At 37.2% G+C, this 23,738-nt stretch overlaps 1 protein-coding gene across 1 annotated transcript in view; it reads right to left on the bottom strand.

Annotated features, from left to right (window-relative positions):
* Positions 1-23,738, bottom strand: part of ADAM32 (ADAM metallopeptidase domain 32) — a gene marked incomplete at its 5' end in the record, with an annotated part of 239,609 nt that overhangs the window by 184,927 nt on the left and 30,944 nt on the right. The window contains 4 exons of the mRNA XM_058524868.1: positions 4,852-5,029; positions 6,493-6,569; positions 13,726-13,801; positions 16,190-16,251. Of these exons, the coding sequence (XP_058380851.1) occupies positions 4,852-5,029; positions 6,493-6,569; positions 13,726-13,801; positions 16,190-16,251 (393 nt within the window). The remainder of the gene's footprint in view (positions 1-4,851; positions 5,030-6,492; positions 6,570-13,725; positions 13,802-16,189; positions 16,252-23,738) is intronic.

Below are 23,738 nucleotides of genomic sequence, written 5' to 3'. Positions count from 1 at the left end.
AGATCCCAAGCATGGACCTACACACCGCTCATCAAGTTATGCTGTGGTGGTGACCCACATACAAAATAGAGGAAGATGGGCACAGATGTTAGCTCAGGGACAATCTTCCTCAAGCAAAAAGAGGAAGATTGTTAACAGATGTTAGCTCGGGGCCAATCTTCCTCACCAAAAAATTAATTAATTAATTAATTAAAATAAAATAAAATAAAAGCTACTGCCTGAGGGTCTGGTTTCAATCAGCCTGAATCCAAGTGCTGACTGAGATCCTCCCCTTTAGGACACTGACAGGTCTTAATACACCCTCAACTACTGGGAGCCACTAAAAATAAAATAGGCTGCTTGAACAATCACCAAGGTTTGAGAAACAACTTAGAGCTGGGGTAGAGTTGACCAATAAGATTCATCCTACACAAGACCACTCCTTCAAGACAAGGAGAGGTGGCTGGTATATCTAATGCATAGAAACCAACATAAAGAGCCAAGTAAAACAAAGAAAAATAGGAATATGTTCCAGATGAAAGAACAAGGAAAACTAAAGAAAAAGACCTTAATGAAATGGAGATAAGTGATTTACCCAATAAGGAGTTCAAAATAATGATGATAAAGATGGTCACTGAGATCAGAAGAAATGGATGAACAAAGCAAGCATTTCAACAAAGAAAGAGAAAATAGAAAAGATACCAAATAGAAATCACAGAGACGAAGAATACAATAACTGAACTGAAAAATACAACATAGGGGTTGGACATCAGACTAAATGAAGCCGAAAAAAGGATCAGTGAACTCAAAGACAGGGCAGTGGAACTCACCTAATCAGAAGAGCAAAAGGAAAAGAATGAAAAGGAGTGAACATAGCTTAAGGGACTTATGGGACAACATCAAGCTGACCAACATCTGCAATATAGGAGTCCTTGAAGGATAAGAGAGAGAAAAAGGTGCAGAAAAACCACTTGAAGACATAGGGCTGAAAACTTCCTTAATCTGGCAAATGAAACAGACATCCAGATCCAGGACACACAGAGATCCTAAATATGATGAAGCCAAAGAGAACAACAGTAAGACATATAATAATGTGTCAAAAGTTAAAGGCAAGGAGAGAATCTTAAAGGCACCAAGAGAAAAACAACTTGTTACATATAAGAAACTCCCATAAGACTATCAGCAGATTATTCAGCAGAAACTTTACAGACCAGAAGAGAGTGGCAAGATATATTCAAAGTGTTGAAAGAAAAAAAATGCCAACCCAGAATTCTCTACCCAGGAAAGCTGTCATTCAGAATAGAAGGAGAAATAGTTTTCTAGACAAGCAAAAACTGAAAGAATTCATCACCACTAGATTGGCCTTGCAAGAAATGTTAAAAAAAAACTTCTATAAGCTGAAACAAAAGGGTGTTATTTAGTAACAGGAAAACACATAAAAGTATAAATCTCACTGGAAAAGGTAAATATATAGTAAAATTCAAAATAAGCTAAAGTTATAAAGGTGGTGGCTTAATCATTTATAAAGGTAGTATGAAAGTTAAAAGACAAAAGCAGTAAAACTATAGCTACAGCAATTTGTTAATGGATACACAAGAAAAAAAGATCAATTGTGACATCAAAAACATAAAATGTGGGACTGGGTTAAAAACACAGAGCTTTAGAATGCATTCAAACTTAAGTTGTTATCACCTAAAATAGATTATTATAAGTGGCTTTATGTAAGCCTCATGGTAACCACAAAGCAAAAACCTATAGTACATACATAAAAGATAAAGAGAAAGGAATTTAAGCATACCAGTACAGAAAATTACAAATCACAAAGAAAACAAGAGGAGAAGAAGGAACAAAGGAATTACAAAACAGTCAGAAAACAACAAATGGCAATAAGTACAACACTATCAATAGTTACTTCAAATATAAATGGATTAAATTATTCAATTGAGAGAGTGGCTGAATGGATATTTAAAACAAGACTCATCTATATGTTGCCTATAAGAGACTCACTTCAGATGTAAGGTCAATCACAGACTGAAAGTGAAGGGGTGGAAAAAGATATTCCATGCAAATGGAAACCAAAAGAAAGCTGGGGAAGCTATACTTCTATCAGACAAAATAGACTTTAAAACAAAGACTGATAAGACACAAAGAAGGTCATTATATAATGTTAAAGGTCAATCCAACAGGAGGATATAACATTTGTAAATATTTACACACCCACAATAGGAGCACCTAAATACATAAACAGACCTAAAGGGAGAAACAGACAGCAATACAATAATAATAGGGGACTTTAAATCCCACTTTCATCAGTGGATAGATCATCCACATAGAAAATCAGTAAGGAAACACTGGCCATAAACAACACATTAGAGCACATGGATTTAACAGACATATACGGAACACTTCATCCAAAAGCAAAAGAATACACATTCTTCTCAAACACACATGAAACATTATCCAGGATAGATCATATGTTAGGCAAAAAAACAAGTCTTAATAAAGTTAAGATTTAAATCATATCAGGCATCTTTTCTGAGCACAATGGTATGAAACTAGAAATTGATTACAAGAATAAAATGGAAAATTCATAAATATGTGGAGATCAAACAACATGCTACTGAACAAACCAATGGGTCAAGGAAGAATTCAAAAGAGAAATCAAAAAATACCTTGAGACAAATGAAAATGGAGATACAACATACAAAAACTTATGGGATGCAGCAAAAGCAATTCTAAGAGGGAGTCCATAGCAATAAATGCCTACATCAAGAAATATGAAAGATTTCAAATAAACAACCTAACTTTACACCTTAAAAAACTAGAAAAAGAAGAACAAACGAAGCCCAAAGGTAGTAGAAGGAAGGAAATACTAAAGATCAGAATGGAAATAAATGAAATAGAGATTAAAATGAAGATAGAAAAGATCAATGAAACTAAGAGCCACAAGAAAAGAAAATTAAAAGCCAACATCCTTGAGGAACAAGATGCAAAAATCCTCAACAAGTTATTAGTAAATCGAGCTCAACAATACATTAAAATTACCACATACCATCATCAAGTGGTGAATGTTTAAAGTCATCATATGCTAAGAGAGTAAATCTTAAAAGTTCTCATCACAAGAAAAAAAATGTCTATGTGTAGTGATAACGTTAACTAGAGTTATTGTGGTGATCATTTCACAATATATACGTATATCACATCATTATGTCATACACCTTAAACTAATAAAATGTTACATGAAAATTATATCTCAATAAAACTGGAAAAAAAAATTTTAAGTAAAAATTTTAAAAAAGAGTCACAGATCTAGATGTTAAAAGCAAAAGCACAACTAAAGACAAGGTGGCCCACCCTCCCGCCCTATATCCATAAAAATATGGGAAAAAAGGATCTGAGGGGCTCTGGGCAGAGCACCAACATTGTCCACCATACTGGGTAATCTAAGCCACTGTAAATTACCCTCCTAAATTCTTAGAAGGCAAAGAAAATTTTTAGTGTTTAGTTAAGAAAGTTTCATTTTAAATTATACACATATATATGATAGCACTGAATACTTTGGTGCAGCACATTTCAGCCCTGTATTATTTTGGATATAGGATTAGAAGCTATAACAGAGACACAAAAATAACAGTGGATTAAACAATACTAGAGTTTATTTCTTTCACATTAAAGTCTGAAGAGGTATGGTGGTTTAGTCTTGTAAATTCTTCAGGAGCAAGGCTCATTCTACCTTACTGCTTTGCTATGTATGGTATCAGCCTCATCCTTGTGGACTATGATGTATCAACATGGCCACATTGCAGTCAGTAGCAAAGGGAAAATGAAAAAAGGATAAGATCCCTTCCTTTAGAATTAAATCCAGACATGACATATATTACACCTGCTCACATGTCATTAGCCATAACCTTGTCACATGGCTCTTCCTAGATGCAGGAGAACCTGAGAAATGTAGTCTTTTTCTACACGCCCAGCTAAATTCTGAGGGGTTCGTTTTGTTTTAAACTGACATAAGATCGGGAGAACACGTACTGCGAACCACTAATACTGCCATATATCTCTTGTTTAAACTATGCATATTTATGCCACTTTTACTTGGCACAAAAATTTTCTCCTTCACAATTACTTGAATGAAGACCAAAACATGCAGTTATATAGGGTATACACAGAACAATTTACATGGCCATATATGACAATCCTGCTTATCACATTTTAATTATATCTATAATTTAATTAATGCTGACTCCTTGGCTATGAATGCAACCTTTATAAATATTGGCTTTATTGAATAACTTTCAGGAATATAGAGACAAAAGCAGGAACTGAGTTTTTTAAGTTTATATCAAAAATACAGTGGTTAATTTTCAGAAAGATAAGCACGTTAACAGACAAAATAAGAATTAAAATAAAACTGGTCATAAAAAGTAAATGATAGATTGTTACAAGAAGAAAAAGGCAGGGGCCGGCCTGGTGGCATAGTGGTTAAGTTTGCATGCTCCACTCCGGCAGCCTGGGGTTTGGATCCCAGGCGTGGACCTACACACCGCTCACCAAGCCATGCTGTGGTGGCATTCCACATACAAAACAGAGGAAGATTGGCACAGATGTTATCTCAGGGACAATCTTCCTCAAGCAAAAAAAAGAAGAGGAAGATTGGCAATGGATGTTAGCTCAGGGCCAATCTTCATCACCAAAAAAAAAGAAGAAAAAGGCAATATATGTTCAAAGGAAATTGTAAGGTTAAGAAAAGGCGAGGATGATCTCAAGGAAAGGATATTTTCTACAGCTATACAATAGGTAATAAATTTCTTTTTAAAAATAAATTAAAGCAACAACTGCCTTGAAAGTAATAATAAAGCATACACAACTCACTTTTTCACTGATAAAAATATTATAGTTCATTGGGTTTTGTTCTATGCCTCGGTTATTTTCAGTAAGAACTGCAAATTCATTGTTTTCATTCCTTAATTTATAAAGAAGATGCTGAAATTCAACTGTAGATTCCAGAGGCTCGATTCCATAAGAAACATTTTCAAATTGCAGTATTCCTCTGTAAAATTAAGGATTAAAATGTAAGTGCTTGTAATCAATTCTATATTCTAAAACTCTGACAGAATCCAAAAACAAAAAAAAAAAACAAAAAAACACGAAGAAAGATACAGAACATCTTTGAGATCAGTATTTTGACCCAAACTCTTTTTTGGAGATGACTCTGAAGAGAAAAAAGATCTTCCCCAATCTATAAAACTAGTTTTTCATTTCATTTTCTTTATACCTATAAATTTAGGAGAAATTATGTAATCAGTTGCTAGGTGTACAAGTATACAGCATTATAGTGATCAAATAATTCCCCTGTGCTTCAAGTCAATGACTTAATGAAAGCAATAGTAAATAGAAATTTTGATGACTTTCTCTCTAGCTTGCACTGCTTTTGAAAAATGATTACATGGCTTGTATAACAAAAGGATATATAATAAGAAATCTTATTTATAAAAGTAAAATTTAACAGTAATTATGAAAACACATTTATTAATTTTGTTTATGCACATAGTCTGAATAAGAAATTAAAAGCAAGGCTGGCCCCATGGCCTAGTGGTTAAGTTCGGCATGCTCCACTTCAGTGGCCCGAGTTTGGTTCCCCAGGCACAGACCAACACCACTCATCAGCAGCCATGCTGTGGCAGCGACCCACATACAAAATATAGGAAGACTAGCACAGATGTTAGCTCAGCGCAAATCTTCCTCACCAAAAAATAAACAAAGTTTAAAAAAAAAGAAATTAAAAGCAAGATTTTAAAGAGTTAACGATTTTTATAACTATTCTTCCCTGAATACAGGTAACAATTCAAGTGCCTAATCCCTAAAAACCAAATTTCAGAGTTCCATGTAAAAAGCACCAAGGAAAATTTGGTTGCAAAAACAAGGATCCTACACTACAAAATGAAGGTGAAGAACTTACTGACAGAATGGAAAACTCTAAGCACTAAGGAGGAAACTCTATAATTCTTAGAGAGTTTAAGATAGTGATATTAGAAAAATATGAGCACTATATTAATAATGACTTGTTTATATAGAGTTTGCTTTCTTTCTCTAAAGATGATTCCTTGAGAAAAAGCATGCCTTGTTTATCTTTATTTATATTTATGTCTCCAAACACTAAGCTAGTAGCTGGTACATGGTAGGTATTAAAAATATTCTATTTACTGAAAAAATAAGCTACCTTAAGTTTATTCCCTCCAACTTGCTATACTCAAGCATGTTGAATCATCATTTCTACAGTTAAGAAGAAACAAGATATAGAGCAAGGAGACCAGGAAATTGAAACCTTCAAGGACATTAGAAATATCTCTGGTCAGTGAGAAGTAAGAAAAACATGTTCAGAGGAGGATATCACTGAATAATCTCCACATGGAATCCTCTTCCAGCTGCACATTTAATAAAAACATAACAAATTTACTGCAGCCAAACATCATAACTATGGTGCTTGTATATCAATGATAGAAAATACATAACCTCAGTCCAGAGCATGTGCTAAGTGCAACAACAGAACTTGGATATCCTTCAACATGTCCCTGGTAGTAGCACTGAGCCTAGGAAAGAATAAAAGTGAAGCAGTTACTTAGGAATTGACAAAACTTTCTAATGATTTCTTACTTTTATACTTAATAGAACTTTCTGAATATTTTTCACAGGCTACCTGGTTTATAACCATACTGGTTTATAATCAGTATGAATAAAGTGACATTCAGAAAAATGTCTCCCCATATTTGCCACTTTCACTATATTAACGACTCTTTTCATATTAATACTTGAGATTATTATTTTACACCCTGCTTCCAAAGTGTTATCCATATTTTAAGTAAAATTATTTTCCAGTAGATAACTTTAAGTCATCAATTAAAAGGCAAAGATTGTGAATCTGGATTTCTTTAAAATTCTGCTGAAAAGAAATATCTAAAATTTAAGGGCACAGGAAGATTGAAGAGCTAGAAAAAGATATACCATGCCAACACAAACCAAAAGGATGATTCTGAAACTACACTAATACAGAAAGTGTAGACTTACAAGCAAAATGCAGTACTAGCAATAAGGTATCATAATTTCATAATGATAAGAATTTCATCATACTCAAATTCACCAGCAAGATATAAATATTCCAAATTTGTATTCACTTAATAATATAGCTTCACAATATATAAAGCCTAAATTGAAAGAATAATAAAAACAGAGAAATGCAGGGGCCGGCTCGGTGGCGCAGGCAGTTAAGTGAGCGCGCTCCGCTGTGGCGGCCCGGGGTTCGCTGGTTCGGATCCCGGGCACGCACCGACGCACTGCTTGGCAGGCCATGCTGTGGCGGCGTCCCATATAAAGTGGAGGAAGATGGGCACAGATGTTAGCCCAGGGCCGTCTTCCTCAGCAAAAAAAGAGGAGGATTGGCAGATGTTAGCACAGGGCTGACCTCCTCACAAAAAAAAAAAAAAAAAATAGAGAAATGCACAATCATAGTAAAAGATTTTTAAACATACATTTCTGTCAGTAATCGATAAATCAAGCATTCAGAATATATAGAAGATTTGAACAGCATGTTGACAACTTAATATAGGTAGAACACTATACTTAAAAACTGCAGAATACACTTTCTTTTTAAAGAACATGCAACATTTACAAAAACGAAACCATATTCTGGGCCATGAAGCACAACAACAAATTTTAAAGGACTGAAGTCATACAAAGTTTGGTCTCTGACCACAGAACAATTCAGCTAGAGATACAGTATACATCACCACAGGAAAAATATGGAAGATTACATAATTTCTGAGATTCAATTGTGCTATAAATTTTGGTGAAATCAATGTAAGATTTCTCATTAACACACTGCTTTAAGTTGGAACTAAGGGGAGAACAAAGGAGCAAGAAAAGGAAACTGACAGTCCTATTCAATACATCCATGAAAAAATATGGTGTCCAATTATATATTTCAACAAATTATTATTATACACTAACTATGTGCCAGGCATCTTTCTAAGCACTAGTGATACATCAGTGCATAAAACAGACCAAAAGCCCTGCCCTCAGGAAGATTATATCACACTGGGGAAACAGAAAACAAAGTAAATAGATAAAATATATGGCACATCATATATTGGTAACCACTCTCTAGGAAAACAAAACAGGTAAGGAAAGAGAATACTAAGGGTAAGAGTGTAATTTAAAATAGGGGTTAGTCAAAGACTAATAGGGCGATTTTGAGCAAAGACCTGAAGGACACAAGGGAGAAAAACAGAAAGCATATGGATCAAAGGAAATAGAAAGTGCAAAGTCCTTGAAAGAAGAAAATGTCTGGTATGTCTGAAGAACAACAAAGAGGGCCAGCCCCGGTGGCCTAATGGTTCAGCTCAGTGTGCTCCATTTCGGCAGCCTGGGTTCAGTTCCCAGGCACGGACCTACACCACTTGTCTGTCAGTGGCCATGCTGTGGCAGTGGCTCACATACAAAAAAAAAAAGAGAGGAAGAGTGGCAGCAGATGTTAGCTCAGGGTGAATCTGCCTCAGCAAAAAAAAAGAACAAGAGAGAGGAGAGTGACGTCAGTATCATGGCGGAGTGAGCTTTCCCATGAATTCTTCCCCCACAAGATACAACAAAAGCAACAGCCACAGACCAACAACGGAATCCCAGACAGTGAAAACCTAGAGTGGAGGGATCCACACTGCCGCACATCTGAGAGCGGAACGTGCTGGGCCCTCGGAGGAAGTGGGGAGAGGTAAGGAGAACTCCGCTCCCTCCCCATCAGATCAGCGATCCCGGTCCGCGCGGCTCCCAGAGAGGGAGGAGGGGCGGCCCTCGGCGGGAAACTGTAGCTCTTCGGGCTCTCTCAGCCAGTGGGAAACTCCCGCACAGAGGGCTCAGAGGAGCCACAGGGCTACCATCAACATCTGAGCACCCCAGAGAGCGGATAAAGAGGGGCAAACGAGAAGCCTCCCACGTCAGGGACCCAGAGGGCAAAAGAGAGAGCTCCCCCCTCCCCGCAACCCGGAGTCTGCAGCTCGACCAGACCTAGCGATCCAAGGCAGACCTGAACAAACTGGACTGGACCCGTGGATCGCAGTGGGGAAAAAATAAAACAAAACAAAACAAAACTGCGGATCGCAGCAGAAAAACTGGGGCAGAGCGCAGGGGGCTTAGACTACACAGCCCTTTACCACCAGACAGTGGCGGCAGGTGGAAATTGCAACCAGAGACTTCCAGGATGAGGAAAATCAAAACCAACACAGGAACCACAATGCAAAAATATATGAAATCACCAGACCAGAAACAAAATGACAAGCACCCAGAAATCAACCCCGAAGACACAGAAATCCATAAACTAAATGACAGAGATTTCAAAATAGCTATCATAAAAACACTCAACAAAATACGAGACAACACAGACAAACAATTCAATGAGATTAGGAGTTTCTTCACAAAAGAGATTGAAATCATAAAGAAAAACCAATCAGTGCTGATGGAGATGAAGAACACAATGGAGGAGATAAAGGAGAATCCGGAATCTTTAAAGAACAGAGCTGACAATATGGAGGAAAGAATTAGTACTTTAGAGGATAGGAATACAGATATACTCCAGATGGAAGAAGAGAGAGAACTAAGACTAAAAAGAAATGAAGAAAGACTCTGAGAAATATCTGACTCTATTAGAAAATGTAACATAAGAATTATAGGTATTCCTGAGGGAGAGGAGAGGGAAAGAGGAACAGAGAGCCTATTCAAGGAAATAATAGCTGGAAATTTCCCAAATCTGGGGAAGGAGCAGGAAATACCAGTAAGCGAAGCCAACAGGACGCCTATATATATTAACAGACAAAGGCCTTCACCACGACACCTAGTGGTAAGGCTAGCCAGGGTCAACGACAAAGAAACAATATTAAGGGCAGCTAGACAAAAACAAAAAATAACGTACAAAGTAACTCCCATCAGGCTCTCAGCGGATTTCTCAACAGAAACTTTTCAGGCTAGAAGAGACTGGAATGATATATTCAAAATACTAAAAGACAAAAACTTTCAGCCAAGAATACTCTATCCAGCAAAAATATCCTTCAAATATGATGGAGAAATAGTAACTCTCCCAGATAAAGAAAAAAAGAACAAGAGAGAGATCAATGTGGCTGGAACAGATGAACAATGTAGAAAATAACAGGACATGAGGTCAGACAGGTAAAGACGATCAGACTGTGTAAAGGTTGTCAGATATAAAATGACTTTGGTTTTCACTTTGCGAGCAAGAGGAGGTCATCCCATGGAGGGTTCTGAGCAGAGAAGCACGTAATCTGACTAGGTTCTAATAAGATCTATCTGGTTGCCATGTTGAGAATTGACTAAGGGGATGCGCAAGGTGTGAAACCAGGGAGGCTATTCAGAAAGTTATGGCAATAATTCATACTAGATATGATGTTTACTGAGAAAAGAGTGGTATCAGTGGATGGAGACAGAGGAAGAACATAGATCTGGATATAAATTTGAAGGGTAGAATCAATAAGATTTATTGATGGATGGGATGGAGGTAAAAAAAAAGGAAAGGTTTTCAATCCAAGGACACCACAATAAAAGAAAATTACAGGTCAATATCCCTGATGAACATATATGCAAAAATTATCAACAAAATATTAGTAAACTGAATTCAACAATACATTAAAAGGATCAGACACCATAACCCAGTGGGGTTTATTCCAGGGATGCAAGGAGATGGTTAAACATCTGCAAATCAATCAACATGCTATACCACATTAACAAAATGAAGAATAAAAATCACATGACCACCTCAATAGATACAGAGAAAGCATTTTACAAGATTCAGCATCCATTTTTGATAAAAACCCTGAGTAAAATGAGTACAGAAGGAAAGTACCTCAACATAATAAAGGCCACATATGATAACACAGCTAACATCATACTCAACAGTGAAAAACTGAAAGTTATCCCTCTAAGAACAGGAACAAGACAAAGATGCCCACTCTCACCACTCTTATTCAACATAGTATTGGAAGTCCTGCCGTAGTAGTTAGTCAAGAAAAAGAAATAAAAGGCATCCAAATTGGAAAGAAAGAAGTAAAACTTTCACTATTTGCAGATGACACAGTACCGTAGGTAGAATAAATAGAGAATCCACCAAAAGACTATTAGAACTAATAAATGAATTCACTAAAATTGCAGGATACAAAATTAATACACAGAAGTTGATTGTGTCTCTATACACTAATAACGAACTATCAGAAAGAGAAATTAAGAAAGCAATCCCATGTACAATTGCATCAAAAAGAATAAAATATCAGGGCCAGCCCGGTGGCGTAGTGGTTAAGTTCACACACTCCACTTCAGCGGCCCTGGGCTCGCAGGTTTGGATTCCAGGTGCGGACCTACATACCACTCATCAAACCATGCTGTGGTGGTGTCCCACATACAAAAACTAAAGGAAGATTGGCACAGATGTTAGCTCAGGGACAATTTTCCTCAAGCAAAGAGAGGAGGACTGGCAACGTTTTTAGCTCAGGGTCGATCTTCCTCACAAAAAAATAAAATAAAATATCTAGAAATACATTATCCAAGGAGATAAAAGACTTGTACTCTGAAAACTATAAGACATGGATGAAAGAAATGGAAGGCAACGTAAGTAAAGGGAAAGATACACCGTGCTCATGGATTGGAAGAACTATTATTAAAATGTCCATACTACCCAAAGCAATCTACAAGTTCAATGCAATCCCCACCAAAATACCAATGGCATTTTTCACAGAACTAGACCAAATAATCCTAAAATTTGTATGAAATCACGAAAGACCCAGAATAGCCAAAACAATCTTAAGAAAGACAAACAAAGTTTGAGGAATCACGTTTCCTGATTTCAAACTATACTACAAAGCTACAGTAACCAAAAGAGTAGGGTACTGGCACAAAAACAGACACATAGATCAATGAAACAGAACAGAGAGCCCAGAAATAAACCCATGCTTATATGGTCAATTAATCCATGACAAAAGAAGCAAGAATATACAATGGGGAAAAGACAGTCCCTTCAAAAAATGGTCTTGGGAGAACTGGACAGCCACATGCAAAAGAATGAAACTGGACTACTGTCTTACACCATATACAAAAATAAACTCGGGGCCAGCCTGGTGGCACAGTGGTTTAAGTGCACGCACTTCACTTCGGCAGCCCGAGGGGTCGCAGGTTCGGATCCCGGGCTCACACCAACACACGGCTTGTCAAGCCACGCTGTGGTGGCATCCCATATAAAGGAGAGGAAGATGGCCACAGATGTTAGCCCAGGGCCAATCTTTCTCAGCAAAAAAGAGGAGGATTGGCATCGGATGTTAGCTCAGGGCTGATCTTCCTCACAATAAATAAATAAATAAATAAATAAATAAATAAATAAATAAAAGACTCAAAATGGATTAAAAAATTGAATGTAACACCTTAAACCATAAAACTCCTGGAAGAAAACATACATAGTCAGCTCTTTGACATCAGTCTTAGTGATATTTTCTTAGATCTGTCTCCTCAGGCAAGGACAACAAAACCAAAATAAACAAATGGGACCACATCAAACTAAAAAGTTTTTGCACGGCAAAGGAAACCATCAACAGAACAAAAAGACAACCTACTAAATTGGTGAAGATATTTGCAAATCATATATCTGCTAAGGGGTTAATATCCAAAATATATAACGAACTCATAAAGTCAATATCGAGAAAAAACAAACAATCCAATTAAAAGATGGGCAGAGGACCTGAACAGACATTTTTCCAAAGAAGACATACAGATGGCCAACAGGTACATGAAAAGATGCTCAACACCACTAATCATCAGGGAAATGCAAATCAAAACCATAATGAGTTGTCACCTTACACCTGTCAGAACGCCTATTATCAAAAAGACAAAAAATAACAAGTGTTGGCAAGCATACGGAAAAAAGGGAACCCTTGTGCACTGTTGCTGGGAATGTAAACTAGTGCAGCCACTGCGGAAAACAGTATGAAGGTTCCTCAAATAATTAAAAATAGAACTACCATATGAATCAGCAATTCCACTTCTGGGTGTTTATCTGAAAAAAATGAAAACACTAACTCAAAAAGATATGTGCACATCTATGTTCATTGCAGCATTATTTATAATAGCCAAGATACAGAAACAACCTAAGTACCCATTGATGGATGAATTGGATAAAGAAGACGTGGTAAATATACACAATGGAATACTACTCGGCTATAAAAAAGAATGAAATCTTGCCATTTGTGACGACATAAAATTGACCTTGAGGGTATTATGCTAAGCGAAATAAGTCAGACAGAGAAAACCAAATACCATATGATTTCACTCATATGTAGAGTCTAAAAAAACAAAACAAAATAAAACAAAACTCATAGATACAGAGAACAGATTAGTGATTACCAGCAGGGAAGGGGGTTAGGGGGTGGGTGAAATGAGTGAAGAGGGTCAATTGTATGGTGATGGATGGTAACTAGACCTGTGGTGGTGATCACTTTGTAGTATATACACATGTTGAATTATAAAGCCGTATATCTGAAACTTACACAATAAAAAAGAGACTTTCCGCCTAATAATGGGGAAAATGAGGCAATAAATGGATGATCCCTTAATTATATTTCCTGTGACTACAAAGTCTTCTGCATTAGGAAACCATTTTCAATGTAAAAAAGGTTTCAAAATCTGTAAAACAGAGAACTTAAATCTTACCTGAATATTTGAAGAATAAGAATTCACAGATCCTTGATTATACAAATAAACCATAAAATTATCTGCTAAAAAAATTCTGAATATAAAAGAGAGAGAATTTAAAAAGTTATTCTTTTTGAAACATATAAAGCAGCAGTCAGCAAATTAACACCCTTAAATACCTCTGTTTTTGTAAATAAAATTTTGTTGGAACACACCACACCCATTCACTTATATGTATGGTCTATGCTGCTTTGTGCTACAACAGCAGAGTGGAGGCATTTTGACGGAGCGAGTATGGCCCTCAAAGCCTAAGAAAAAAAGTTTGCCAACTCCTGACAAACACAGTATTTTCTTTTGACATAAAGAAATGCACAATTACTCAAAATAATTTTCCTATCTCAATGGACTCTTTGAATAAGGCGAGAGACTACAAGATGAGACAAAAGCATTTTAAAATTTACAAAGATATGAACGGATTTGAAAATTTACAAAGATATGAACAAAGGATGTAGGATTACGAGAGTTCTGTTTTTTCCGTCTTTCTAAATTTTACTACCATGCATATGTATTACCTCTATAATGAAATGGAAGAGTATTGTGTAAAAGTCATATTGATCTGAGCACAAGTACTGAAACTACAAGTTCCACCTTCTCTGGCATCATTGCTTGTACTTAATATGCTACTTTAGTTATGCTTCCTCACCTTGTGCTCACTCCTCAATCCAACGTAACGTAACTAGACCACTCAGACTAGCTTCCTTTGGGAATCCCCCATTGAACTGATCTTATAGGTTACTAACGACCCCTTAGTTGTCAAATCCAAAAGGCAGTTTGAAGTCAAGTAAAACTACTCTCATGCACTTCATGTTGTTGACCACATTCCCCTTTTTCAAACCATATACTCTTCAACTTCAATCATACCATTTCTCCCTGGTTTCTCTCATAACTTTGTCTACTTTATAAGTCCCTTCATCTGTATCCTTGATTCTTCCCTTAAATGTTTCCATGGGATTCAATTCTGGGTTGTTTTTCAGTCTCGCCTTTAATAACCGCCCCCCCCCCATAGATTTATCTTGTTCATTTCTGGTGCTTCCTTTATACCTATATAAAAAGATGGCTTTGAAAGCCACATCTCTCTCTCATATTGTAAACAGCCTGTCAACTGGATATTTCTCCTGGGATATCCCACAAGTACTTCATACCCAAATTCTCCAAAAATTAGCCCATATTTCCCCTGTCTCAGATCTGTTCCCCTTCTCTTTCATTGCCCCACCAAATCTCTGCCACCACTATATCTGATCTGTTAGCTAATCTTTTTTCTGCTACCTCAGTATGTCTCAAAAAATAAAAAAGTCCTCACCTCTACACAGTCATAGTTCTGCTTCCCATTGTTTCTCCTATAAGTTATTTTCAATAGCTTCCTAATTGTCATTATGCTGTCATAATCATTATGCAGATAATTTCCCAAAACAATATACACATGCTCTATCAAACTCCCAGGCTCCAGTCTCTATATTTCACTGTTTATAGTCCCGATAAGATGTTCAAAAGCAATGTTATTTCTCTCACTTTCCCTCTTATATACTTGAAAAGTTCTTTGGGTGGTCATTTACCATATTCTTCTTCCCTTCTGTCTAAAGGATTAGGTTAACTCTTTTACTCAATGCCATTCTTCGGCATCTTACACAATGAATCATTGTTTACACATCTCTTTTTAAGAAACTTCCCCTCAGCCAAAAGCACTTTGATTCTTCTTTATTAAAAAGCATTCATCTGAGTCTTCTCTTTCTTCTTTCTCTGCCAAACAGTTTTGAAAAAGTTATTTACACTTACTACTTTCAGTTTCTCACAAGTTGCCTCTCCCTAATACCATGTAGTCTAGTTCTACTCCCAAAATTTAACTGAAACTAGCCTCTTAAAGTCACAAGTTACTTCCAAGCCAAGCTTTTTCAACTGGGTTTTCATCAGAGAACTAAACCCTATAGAATATTATTTCAATTATTTTCTCAATTCTCTGAAGGATGGCATATAGCTAGTGCTGTTTTCCATAAACTATTCACCAGCTCCCACAACAGTATATGATCTAAATTCTATATTAAATCCCTTATTCCATATCGCTGGTGGTGGGTCTGCCTTCCCGATCAAACCCTAATGGATACAATCAGTGACAGACTTACTTATTGTGACATCCTGCCATGATTATAAAGGTCTTGTTGGTTCTGCCATCTTAAGATTGTATAGATTATTCTTCAGGAGGTGAGTCACTATTTTTTCTGTTCCTCACCCTCCTATTCACAAAAGACTACTCGAGGCATTAGGACCAAAAATTGAATTAATTTACAGGAAAGCATCTATTCACCTGAAACAACTAAAAATGTTAATAACAACTACATTTATAATTTTTGAATACTCCATTTTTCACTATAAGTAAACAAATTCATATAAATAAAATAAAATCCAAAACTAAAGAATAAAAAATTACCTTTGCTTAAGGTGCACAGTATATGGTTTCTCATCAATTGGAATAATATAGGATATCTGTTCCTAGAGAATCCAGAACAACTGAGTGTGAAGACAAATGTAACAGAAAAAGCAAAACAACAATTTTACATAAATTAATCCCTCCAAACAGTGCTTAAAATTTCTTGATTGAAACGTCTCAGACTATGTGTGACTTAAAATCTGTAACGATATATCAAAAATTATAACTTTTATTATATAAGCCATTATTACTATTTCCACAAAAATAAGCCCAATCTAAGGATTTATAAAGGATTAAAAATCTATAAGTAACTGAATTTTAACCTGTTCTGAAAGAAGAGACTATGTACTATGCTAAACGTCTATTCAGGTGGCATCACTGAGATAGTATATCAGTAAAGCTTATTCCATTAGGCACAAAAATTATTTATTTTAACCATTTTCCTAAAATGTATTGCCTGTTTAAACAAAAGATTCTTGAACAAAATTCGTACTGTTTTTGAATTTATCACTACTATTCTCAAGTTAAAACGTGGATGGTAATAAGTTATAATATCAGTAAGCCAGTGTACCTGACTGATGAGATTTTATACAGCAAAAGAGAACACGTGAAAAACAAGAGTTAGAATATCATTGAGGAGAGAAGTCAAGGTGGCGGCATAGGCAGACTCTGAACTCACCTCCTCCTGCAGACACAGCCAATTGACAACTACTCGTGGAAAAATTACCCCTGAGATAGAACTGAAAACTGGATAAGAGGAACTCCTGCAACAAACGACAATCCTAATTGAGGTGGAAGAGGCAAAAACTCCCTCCTGGAGAGGAAAAACACTACCTCCACAAGCCGCCAGCTTCATGGCCACCAGGGAGCAGCCCACAGGTACGTAGCCTCCCTGGAGGAGCAGGGCCCTGAGCCAGGAGCACCCCCGTGGTAGGCATTTTGTGGACCCAGCATAATTGAGACAAGTGGCATAACATCTGACTTTGCCTGCTACTAAAACATTGGGGATTACACCCAGAAAACCTGGTTCACAAAGAAATTAAAACCTGCTCGTAAAGGGCCCACGCACAAATTCACCCGTTTGAGAAAGCAACCTAAAATCACCAGAAAAAAAGATGCACAGTGTTTTGGTGAACAGAGACTCACTTGATAGGCTCTGAGTGCATCTCAGTGAGAGGTGAGACCTCTCCAGGGACTGGGACACTGGCAGCAGCCAATGTTGTGGCATGGTGTGGGCATGCTGACACAGACATTGGCAGACGCCATTGAAGTTCTCCCTGGGGCCTGATAGCCCAGGTCTGCCCCACCCACTAGAGCACCAATTTAATCCAGCTCAGCCAGGGCAGACAGCCCACCCTAGAGACTGGCCCCACCCAACAACAAGACCTCAGGCAACTTGTGGGCCTGCATAGATTGGTGACTGGATTCTCTGCAGCCTGGCAACTGGGCCCACTTCAGTGGGGCAAGACGTGTGCAAGGAGCGGGTGGAGAGTGTGTGGGGCTCCCGCCTTGGAGAAACTGGGTCAACTTCAGGAGGTCAGGGTGCGCACATGGGGCAGGACTGTGTTGACTGTGTTTGTGGACCTGTGGGCGGTGGAGCTTGTCAGCTGCAGAAGAATTGTGCTTCTCAAAGACCCACATGGGGTTCGCCCCACTTTAGAAAGCCAGAAATAACTGGGTGCTCCCATGCCTGAGGCGACCCCACCCAGCTGCAATCCTCAGAGAGCTGACAAGAGACCTAAAGGCTGGAGGCTTATAGCAACTGTAAGCCCCTGAGCCTAACAGCCTGCCACGCTGGGGGCCTAATCACTTAAAAGAAATACTGCGACACAAATGTGGTATTAGAACTTGCAGCCAACTGTGCTGTGGCTCCCAACACCCAATAAAGAGACTGAAGGGCCTACAACAACTACAAGCAGCTGAGCATTACAGCAGCTGGCCAGGAGCACAGCTCAGCCTCCCTGGGCACCTACAGGGAGAGCAACCACACCACAACAGGAGGACACATGTAGACCACATAGGGGTCACTCCTGGAACATTCAGAACTGAGGGAAGCACAATGCTGAGCATCATAAGGCATGACTTATATAAAGTCACCTCTGCAAGACCAGGAGACATAGCTGATCTACCTAATACATAGACACAAGCACAGGGAAAGAGGCAAAATGAGGAGGCAAAAGAATACATTCCAAGTAAGGGAACAGGACAAAACTCCAGAAAAGGAACTAAGTGAAACAGAAATGAGCAACCTACCCAACAGAGAGTTCAAACTAAGAGTGTTAAGGATGCTCACTGATCTTGGGAGAAGAATGGATGAACTCAGTCAGAATATCAACAAAGAAATGGAAGATATAAAAAAGAACCAATCAGAAATGAAGAATACAATACTGGAAATGAAAAATTCACTAGAGGGTGAATACCAGACCAGAGGATACAGAAGAACAGATCTGTGAGCTTGATGAAAGACTAGAAGAAATCACCCAAGTTGAACAGATAAAGGAAAAAAGAATTAAAGAGAGTGAGGACAGTCTAAGGGACCTCTGGGACAACATCAAGCACACTAACTTCTGTGTTATAGGTGTCCCAGAAGGAGAAGAGCGAGACAAAAGGGGCAGAGAATCTATTTGAACAAATAATAGTTGAAAACTTCCCTAACCTAAGGAAGGAAACAGACATCCAGGTACAGAAAGCACAGAGAGCACCAAACAAGATAAACCCAAAGAGGCCCACACCAAGACACATCATAGTTAAAATGTCCAGAGTTAAAAGAAAAAGAACAAAGCAGGAGGCATCACAATTCCTGACTTCAAAACATACTACAAAGCAATAGTAATCAAAACAGCATGGTACTGGTACAAAAACAGACACACAGATCAATGGAACAGAATTGAAAGCCCAGAAATAAAACCACACATATACGGACAGCTAATTTTCGACAAAGGTGCTAAGGACATGCAATGGAGAAAGGAAAGTCTCTTCAATAAATGGTGTTGGGAAAACTGGACAGCCACATGCAAAAGAATGAAAGTGGACCATGTGCTATCGCCATTCACAAAAATTAACTCAAAATGGATCAAAGACCTGAAGGTGAGACCTGAAACTATAAAACTCATAGAAGAAAATATAGGCAACACACTATTTGACATTGGGTTTAAAGGAATCTTTTCGGATGACATGCCTACCCAGACTAGGGAAACTAAAGAAAAAATAAACAAGTGGGACTTTATCAGACTAAAGAGCTTTTATAAGACAAATGAAATCAGAATCAAGATGAACAAACAACCAACCAGCTGGGAGAGAATATTTGCAAAACATACATCTGACAAGGGGTTGATCTCCATAATATATAAAGAACTCACACAATTGAACAACAAAAAAACAAACAACCCGATCAAATAATGGGCAGAGGAAATGAACAGACACTTCTCCAAGGAAGATATACAGATGGCCAATAGGCACATGAAAAGATGCTCAACATCACTAATCATCAGGGAAATGCAAATCAAAACAACACTAAGATACCACCTCACGCCCGTTAGAATGGCTATAATCACCAAGACAAAAAACAACAAATGTTGGAGAGGATGTGGAGAAACAGGAACCCTCATACACAGCTGGTGGGAATGCAAATTGGTGCAGCCTCTATGGAAAACGGTATGGAGATTCCTCAAAGAATTAAAAATAGAGATGCCCTATGATCCAGCCATCCCACTACTGGGAATCTATCCAACGCACCTGAAATCAACAATCCAAAGAGGCTTATGCACCCCTATGTTCATTGCAGCATTATTCACCATAGCCAAGAAGTGGAAGCAACCTAAGTGTCCCTCGACTGACGATTGGATTAAGAAAATGTGGTATATATATACAATGGAATACTACTCAGCCATAAAAAAAGACAAAATCGTCCCATTTGCAACAACATGGATGGGCCTGGAGCATATTATGTTAAGTGAAATAAGCCAGAAAGAGAAAGACAAACACTGTATGATCTCACTCATATGTGGAATATAAACCAACACATGGACAGAGAAAACTGGACTGTGGTTACCCGGGAAGTGGGGGTGGGGGGTGGGCACAAGGGGTGAAGGGAGTCATATATGGGGTGATGGACAAACAAAAATGTACAACCCAAAATTTCACAATGTTAGAAACCATTAAAATATCAATAAAAATCAAAAAAAAAAATGTCCAGAGTTAAAGATAAAGAGAGAATCCTAAAAGCTGCAAGAGAAAGACAAGTTACATACAAAGGAAACCCCATAAGGCTATCAGCTGACTTCTCAGCACAAACCTTACAGGCTAGAAAAGAGTGGCACGATATATTTAAAGTGCTAAAAGGAAAAAACTTACAGCCAAGAATACTCTACCCAGCAGGTTATCATTAAAAATGGAAGGAGCGATAAAAAGTTTCCCAGACAAGCAAAAATTAAAGGAGTTTGTCACCAAGAAACCAATACTACAATAAATGCTAAAGGGACTTATTTAAGGGGAAAAGAGAAGACCACAAATAGGAAAAAGTATCTATTTCCATGATAAGAGGGTAATGGATACAAATGCACAAAAAAGAGGTTAGATATGATATCAAAAACATAAAATGTGGGAGAAGGAAGTTAAAGAGTAGAGTTTTCAGACAGAGGTCAAACTAAAGAGACCATCAACTTAATACAGATTCCCATATACACAGGTCACTGTATATGGACCCCATGGGAATCACAAACCAGAAACCTATAATAAATAAATACACAAAAAACTAAGAGAAAGAAACACAAACATAATACTAAAGAAAGCCATCAAACCACAAGGGAAAAGAGCAAGTGAAGAAGAGAGGAACAGAGAAGGACTACTAAAACACCGAGAAAGAAAAAGTTAAAAGTTGGAAGTAAGTACATACTTATCAATAGCTACTTTAAACGTCAATAGACTAAATGCTCCAATTAAAAGGCACAGGGTGGCTGACTGGATAAAAAAACAAGACCCATATATATGCTGCATACAAAAGACACACTTCAGACCTCAAGACACTCACAAACTGAAAGTGAAGGGATGGAAAGATACTCCACACAAATGGCAATGAAAACAAAGCTAGGGTAGCAATACTCATATAAGACAAAATAGACGTTAAAACAAAAACTGTAAAAAGAGACAAAGAAGCGCACTACATAATGATCAAGGGAACAGTCCAACAAGAGGATATAACACTTATAAATATGTATGTACCCAACTTAGGAGCACCTAAATATACAAAGGAATTATTAACAGACATAAAAAGAGAAAAAAACACTAACAAAATAATAGTAGGGGACTTGAACACTCCACTTGCACCAACGGATAGATCATCCAAACAGAAGATCAATAAGGAAGCATTGGCCTTTAATGACACACTAGAACAGATGGACCTAGCGGATATATACAGAACATTCCATCCAAAAACCAAAGAATACACATTCTTTTCAAATGCACATGGAACATTCTCCAGGATTGATCACATATTAGGCCACAAAACAAGTCTACATAAATTTAAGAAGATTTAAATAATACCAAGCATCTTTTCTGACCACAACGGTATGAAACTAGAAATCAATTATAGGAAGAAAACCAGAAAAGCGACTAATATGTGGAGATTAAATAAAATGCTACTGAACAAAGATTGGGTCAACAAAGAAATCAAAGGAGAAATAAAAAATACCTGGAGACAAATGAAAATGAATATACGACATGCCAGAATTTATGGAATACAGCAAAAGCAGATCTAAGAGGGAAGTTTATAGCAATACAGCCCTATCACAACAAACAAGAAAAATCACACACAAACAATCTAACAATGCACCTAAAGGAACTGAAAAAAGAAGAACAGATAAAGCCGAAAATCAGTAGAAGAAGGGAAATAATAAAAATCAGAGCAGAAATAAATGAAATAGAGATGAAAAAAACAATAGAAAAAAATAATAAAACCAAGAGCTCGTTCTTTGAAAAGATAAACAAAATTGACAAACTTTTAGCTATACTCACCAAGAAAAAAAGAGAGAAGGCTCAAATAAGTAAAATCAGAAATGAAAGAGGAGAAATTACAACAGACACCTCAGAAATACAAAAGATTATAAGAGAATACTATGAAAAGCTATATGCCAACAAATTGGACAATCTAGAAGAAATGGATAAAATCTTAGAATCATACAACCTTCCAAAACTGGATCAAGAAGAAATAGAGAATTTGAATAGACCAATGACCAGTAAGGAGATCGAAACAGTAATCAAAAACCTCCCCCAAAATAAAAGTCCAGGACCAGATGGCTTCCTTGGTGAATTCTACTGAACATTCAAAGAAAACTTAATACGTATCCTTCTCAAACTCTTCCAAAAAATTGAGGAGGTGGGGAAGCTCCCAAACTCATTCTACAAAACCAACATTACTCTGATACCAAAACCAGACAAGGACAATGTGACACACCACGTTAATAAAATGAAGAATAAAAATCACATGATCATCTCAATAGATGCAGAGAAAGCATTTGACAAGATACAGCATCCATTTATGATAAAAACTCTGAATAAAATGGGTATAGAAGCAAAGTACCTCAACATAATAAAGGCCATATATGATAAACCCACAGCTAATATCATCTTCAATGGTGAAAAACTTAAAGCTATCCCTCTAAGAATAGGAAACAGACAAGAATGCCCACTCTCACAACTCCTATTTAACATAGTATTGGAAGTCCTAGCCAGAGCAATCAGGCAAGAGAAAGAAATAAAAGGGATCCAAATTGGAAAGGAAGAAGTGAAACTGTCACTACATGACATGATTTCGTATATAGAAAATCCTAAAGAATCCACCAAAAAACTTTTAGAAGTAATAAACGAATACCGTAAAGTTGCAGGATACAAAATCAACATACAAAAATCAGTTGCATTTCTATACACTAACAATGAAGTAGCAGAAAGAGAAATTAAGAATACAATCCCATTTACAATTGCAACAAAAAGAATAAAATACCAAGGAATAAGCTTAACCAAAGAGGTGAAATATCTGTACACCGAAAACTATAAAACATTGCTGAAAGAAATTGAAGAAGACACAAAGAAATGGAAAGATATTCCGTGCTCTTGGATTGGAAGAATTAACATAGTTAAGATGTCCATACTTCCTAAAGCAATCTATAGATTCAATGAAATCCCTATGAAAGTTCCAACAACATTTTTCATAGAAATAGAACAAAGAATCCTAAAATTTATATGGAACAGCAAAAGACCCAGAATAGCCAAAGGAATCCTGAGAAAAAAGAACAAAGCGGGAGGTATCACACTCCCTGATTTCAAAATATACTACAAAGCTATAGTAACCAAAACAGCATGGTACTGGCACAAAAAACATACACACAGATCGATGGAATAGAATCAAAAGCCCAAAAATAAACCCACACGTCTATGAACAACTAATCTTCGACAAAGGAGCCAAGAATATACAATGGAGAAAGGAAAGTCTCTTCAACACATGGTGTTTGGAAAACTGGACAGCCACATGCAAAAAAATGAAAGTAGACCATTA

This window comes from Diceros bicornis, chromosome 29 (assembly GCF_020826845.1).
Source record: "Diceros bicornis minor isolate mBicDic1 chromosome 29, mDicBic1.mat.cur, whole genome shotgun sequence".
Lineage (NCBI taxonomy): Eukaryota > Metazoa > Chordata > Mammalia > Perissodactyla > Rhinocerotidae > Diceros > Diceros bicornis.
This window is presented reverse-complemented; position numbering and strand designations above follow the sequence as displayed.